The following is a 5205-nucleotide window of genomic DNA, read 5'->3' on the forward strand; positions in this document are numbered from 1 at the left end:
ACTTATTTAATTGGGATGCTGAATTTATTCTAAGAAATATTTTTGTTGTTAATCATTTTAATTATAGTTTTAGTAACAGTAGTGTTATTCTAAGAATTTATATTGTTATTGTTGTCTTTTTGGTTCTTATATATCAATGTAGTGGTGTTCTAAGTACTGTTCTTGTTTTGGTGTGGTTATTGTTGTCTCTGTTCTGTCTCTTTACAATTATTTTTTATGTATCAAGTATTATTACTCTCTTTACAAAGTTTTTATTGTTAATCATAGTTTTAAATCTAGTGGTGTATGAATTGGAACAGTTATTTGTTGATTGGTAGTTCTTGATTGGCTCCTTCTTTATTTCAGTGACTGGTGAGCCTAATCAAAATCTACCAATTGATGAAGTAGGTTTAGCTATGCAACCTATAAAGAAGAGGAAATCTAGTGCAAGTGGTTCTAGGCAATCATCTGCTTGTTGGGAACACTTTATTAGATTACCCGATGACCTAGTTGATGCACCCACTGCAGCCTACAAACACTGCCATAAAAAATACTTGTGTGACCCTAGGACTCACGACACCACTAATTTGAACCACCATATTTTAAAATGTCCTAAGAAGCCCCTTGTCGTGTCAACTAACCCCACACAAACTATTCTAACATACCCAACTGAAGATGGTAAATTGGTTCAAGTTAGCTCTAGATTTGACAAGAAAGCTTATAGAAGTGCTTTGTTAGTTTTTGTAGTTCTAGATAAGCAACCATTTAGTGCAGTAGAGGGTGAAGGGTTTAAATTTTATTCCAAAGTAATGCAGCCCCAATTTACCATCCCATCTAGGCGTACAGTAGCTAGGGACTGTTTTCAGCTATACTTGGATGAAAAACAAAAGTTAAAGGCCTTTTTTAAGTCTGACTGCAATAGGGTAGCACTTACTACTGATTGTTGGACTTCTATACAAAATCTCAACTACTTGACCCTTACGGCACACTTTGTGGATAACGAATGGAAGTATCAAAAAAGAATTATAAGCTTTACCGTAATTCCAAACTACAAAGGTGAAACTGTAGGTAGGAAGATTGAAGAAGTGTTAAGGGATTGGGGAATTAGGAATGTGTCAACCATAACTGTTGATAGTGCCACTTCAAATGATGTTGTTGTGACATATCTAAAGAGAAAAATAACAAATATGAATGGGTTAGTGGGGGATGGAGAGTGTTTTCATATGAGGTGTTCAGCTCACATTTTGAACTTGGTGGTAAATGAGGGTTTGAAAGATAAACATTTATCTGTAACTAGTGTTAGAGATGTTGTTAGATTTGTTAAGTCCTCCCCTCATAGGGAAACCAAGTTTAAAGAATGCATTAAATTTGCTGGAATAACTTGCAAAAAATTAGTATGTCTTGATGTTTCAACTTGTTGGAACATGACATATTTAATGCTAGAGGTTGCAGAGAAGTTTCAACTCGCTTTTGAAAAGCTTGAGGATGAAGAGTCGAGCTATAGGGAGTTCTTTGGAAAAGGTAATCCCCCTAGTAATGATGATTGGGACATTTCTAGGGCTTTTAGAGTTTTCCTAAAGTTATTCTATAAAGCAACTAAGACTTTTTCCACCTCTTAAAATGTGAGTTTGCATACTTGTTTTCACCAAGTGTCTACCATTTATTGTGAGTTAAAGCAAGCTACTTTGAACTTAAATGATTTTTTTGCAAGTGTGGGTGGAGATATGATGGAAAAATATAATAGATATTGGGGAAGTGCTAATAAGATGAACACGATGATATATTTTGGTATTATTCTTGATCCAAGATACAAGTTGAGTTACATTGAGTGGGCGTTTAAGGACATGTATGGAGTTGGATCAAAGTTTAGTAGTGACTTGGTAAAATCTATAAAAGAGAACTTAAAAAAGTTGTATGATTGGTATAAGCAAGCTTATGACCAAGAACATAATTCCACACAGCCTCTTGGTAGTGGTGGAAATAATGTCTCCAATGATGAAACAAATGCATTTGTTGCCCGTTCATCACTTATGGCTAGAGCTGATGCTTTTGAGCAACATTTAGAGGAGTAAGACTCGATTGATCAACAAAATGAGCTTTAGGTGTATAATTCTAGTAAGTGTGTCAAAAGGGATCCTAACTTTGACATTTAATCGAATATCCTATTTTATCTACAATGGCTAAAGATATTTTAGCCACACCAGTGTCTACTGTTGCTTATGAAAGTTCTTTTAGCACAGGAGGGAGAGTCATAGAAACCTATAGGAGTTCTCTAACTATTGAAATGGCAGAGCCTTTAATTTGCACCCAGAATTGGTTAAGGCCTTCTTTTACCTATTTCAAAGATATGAATCTCATGGAAGATTTTGAGCTTTTAGAAGATATTGTAACAGGTAAATTTATTACTGAATTTCTAATAAATATGATGTAATGTTGTATAATTATGCCTTTTTAAAAATTGTTTATTTAATTATTTTAGAGTTTCAACAAATGTCTTTAGCAGTAAAAGGAGTATTAGGTGTCTCATCATCACAGTCTCAGACACAACCTTCGGGTTGTGCTTGAAATGGATGTATTGTATATCATTATTTACTTATTACTTTATTATTATTTTTGTTAACTAATGTGTATGTTGTCCAATTTTCCAGGTCAACTATGTTTTTTGATTTTTTGGAGTCATGCATCATATATATATATATATATATATATATATATATATATATATATATATATATATATATATATATATATATATATATATATATATATATATATATATATATATATATATATATATATATATATATATATCACTACTCAATGGCCGAATGAAGAATATGTACTTATATTTTGTCTCTTGGATTTTAAAGAAAATAACTAGGCTACTACGTAACAGAATCCGTTGAATTTTGCTTCAATTGTGTCGTTGCTAACAGAAAAAGATAGGTTAAGTATAACTTATTACATTCTTGCATATTAAGTCAAATTATTATGCCCAATATATAAAATTACAGTTGTATGTTCTTGCAGATTAACGATGTTGTTCTTGTCGATGACAACTCTACTGAAGTTATTTTGTGGTTGTTCCAGTAGACTGTTGAAATACCTGTTGATGGTGATGCTCCACCTGTTGTACTTCAAATTGAAATATTGCATTTGTTGAGATTTTTTATTAACTATGCTTGAATTTCTCAACAAAAATTGACATCATTTTGTCTCACTATTGAAAAAGAGAAAGCCACAAATGAAAGATTGAAGATAATGAAGGTAACCTCTCCTATTCTCTTCTACCTTTTTGTTAAATTAGACACTAAATCATTCACTTTTCTCACCTATTCTAAACTGAGTGTGGTTTTTATCAATGTTTATAGAGACAATGCTAAAAAGTGTAGCTGATTCTCTTATTCTCTTCATGTAGCTTATACAATTATGTCAAATGTGTCAATAGAATATTTGGATCACATTTTGTGCAGCAACAACATCTTGGTAAATGAGCAACAACATACACTATATAGCCAGGATCAACTTGGTAAATGAGCAGCAATAGAGGCTATACATGAACAACTTGGTCTGCAACAAATGCAAGGTAAGGTAAGGTAAGTGTTATGATTTAACATTCTTGTTTTTATGCTTACTGTAGTTATCATTTTAAAAGGTCAATATGGAGGACCTTTGTTATCATTTATATGGTGACTTAAAATTTGGGAAGAAAGAGTAATTTGTAAGAACATAGATCTATTATAATTTCTGCATAATGCATAAATCATTTTATCTGTCACAATTTCTCTATAAAACACATCATTAACCTTTTCTATTTTTTTATGTTCACTGTATAGTAACCATCTCCAATTTTGTACTATGTTGTGGTTTTGGTTTCAATTTCAATTTTAGTTTTGATTTAGTGTTCTATTTCCTAGGCATGCATGTTCATCTGTCTTGTGACATGCGTGTATGATTTAGGTTTCAATTTATGATGTATGCTTGTCTAAGAATTTTATTTGTTGTGTTATTTGTATATAAATTATTTAATGATTATCTGTGATTCTTGGTTCTATTTAAGTAAGTTGTTTAAACTTTAGTATTTAACAGGGGTCACTGTTTTATTTCATGTTTGTTTAATATTGGTCTTAATATACTTATTTGATTTTTATTTAAAAGGTTATGTGGTCCACTTCAATTTCTTTTTTGTTTTTTTTCAATTTTGAGAATATCCATACTTGAATATGTATAACTGAATAAGTATAATATATATTATGGTTGAATATGTTTATGTGGTTTTTTTTAGTGTGGCTAAAATGTAGTTTAATTTTGACAAAATTTGGCAATAGCTTTGTGAAGGTTCTTGGAAATGATAATGTTTGTCAAACACCCTGTCAAGAATTAGCATTTACACATAAAGTGCTCCCAGCAAGCAGATAAAGTGCTCCCAGCAAGCAACTTATGTATTTGACAACATTTACTGATAACAAAAATATTTCAATGTTGTATTAATTTGGGTTTATATTATATTTAATCATCAAATCCATACATTGATAGTTTATATCCATTGGTCATGTGAATAATTATAGAATTTTTAGATTAGTTTATATCCATTGGTAAAATAAAATTTAAAGAATTTTTTAAGAAACAATTTAAAAATATTTTTGGGCTTAAATATTGGATTAACCCGAAATACTCGTCCGTATTAACCCGAGGCCCGTCTAAACCGAACCCGTTAAAACCGTATTTAAATTTGGGCGGAAATGGACCTTTAAAAACTACCCGCGGTTTGGGTTGGGTGGTGGTTTTGGGCCCGAACCCGCCCAACCCGACCCTTTGTCCAGCCCTAAGTACCTTGTGATTTAGTTAGTTAGTCAGTGAAATGAATTATGTGACATTAACGCATCACTGAAGTAACAGTGGTTGGTTAATGTCACCAACCTATAAAACTAGATGTAACACCAAATCACACAATCTTCGCTTCAACCTTCTGCCATTTTGGTATGAGATCAGTCTATGAAAAATCTATGTTTGAAAGATAATTATTCTAAACTCTTTTTGTTAATTGATTGAAAGTTAGTCTTTATAGTTTATTTCTTTGTATAAAGAGTCTCGTACACATATTTTTCTAAAATCTCTCAAATTAATTGATACTCTCAAAAATAATTATTGGGAACAAAAATAGGTAACGTTATTAAATTCACTACTAGAAAAAATATGTTTAGATTGGGGTTAAACCCCTCACTA

The 5205-nt window shown here is 31.5% G+C and overlaps 1 protein-coding gene across 1 annotated transcript; it reads left to right on the plus strand.

The window, feature by feature from the left end:
- The first annotated feature begins 395 nt into the window (after positions 1 to 395).
- Positions 396 to 1598, plus strand: LOC127130007 (zinc finger BED domain-containing protein RICESLEEPER 2-like). The gene has a single exon (XM_051059094.1). The coding sequence runs from the start codon at positions 396 to 398 to the stop codon at positions 1596 to 1598; it is 1203 nt and encodes a 400-aa protein (XP_050915051.1).
- Positions 1599 to 5205: the final 3607 nt, after the last annotated feature.

This window comes from Lathyrus oleraceus, chromosome 3 (assembly GCF_024323335.1).
Source record: "Lathyrus oleraceus cultivar Zhongwan6 chromosome 3, CAAS_Psat_ZW6_1.0, whole genome shotgun sequence".
In the NCBI taxonomy this organism is placed as follows: Eukaryota; Viridiplantae; Streptophyta; class Magnoliopsida; order Fabales; family Fabaceae; genus Lathyrus; species Lathyrus oleraceus.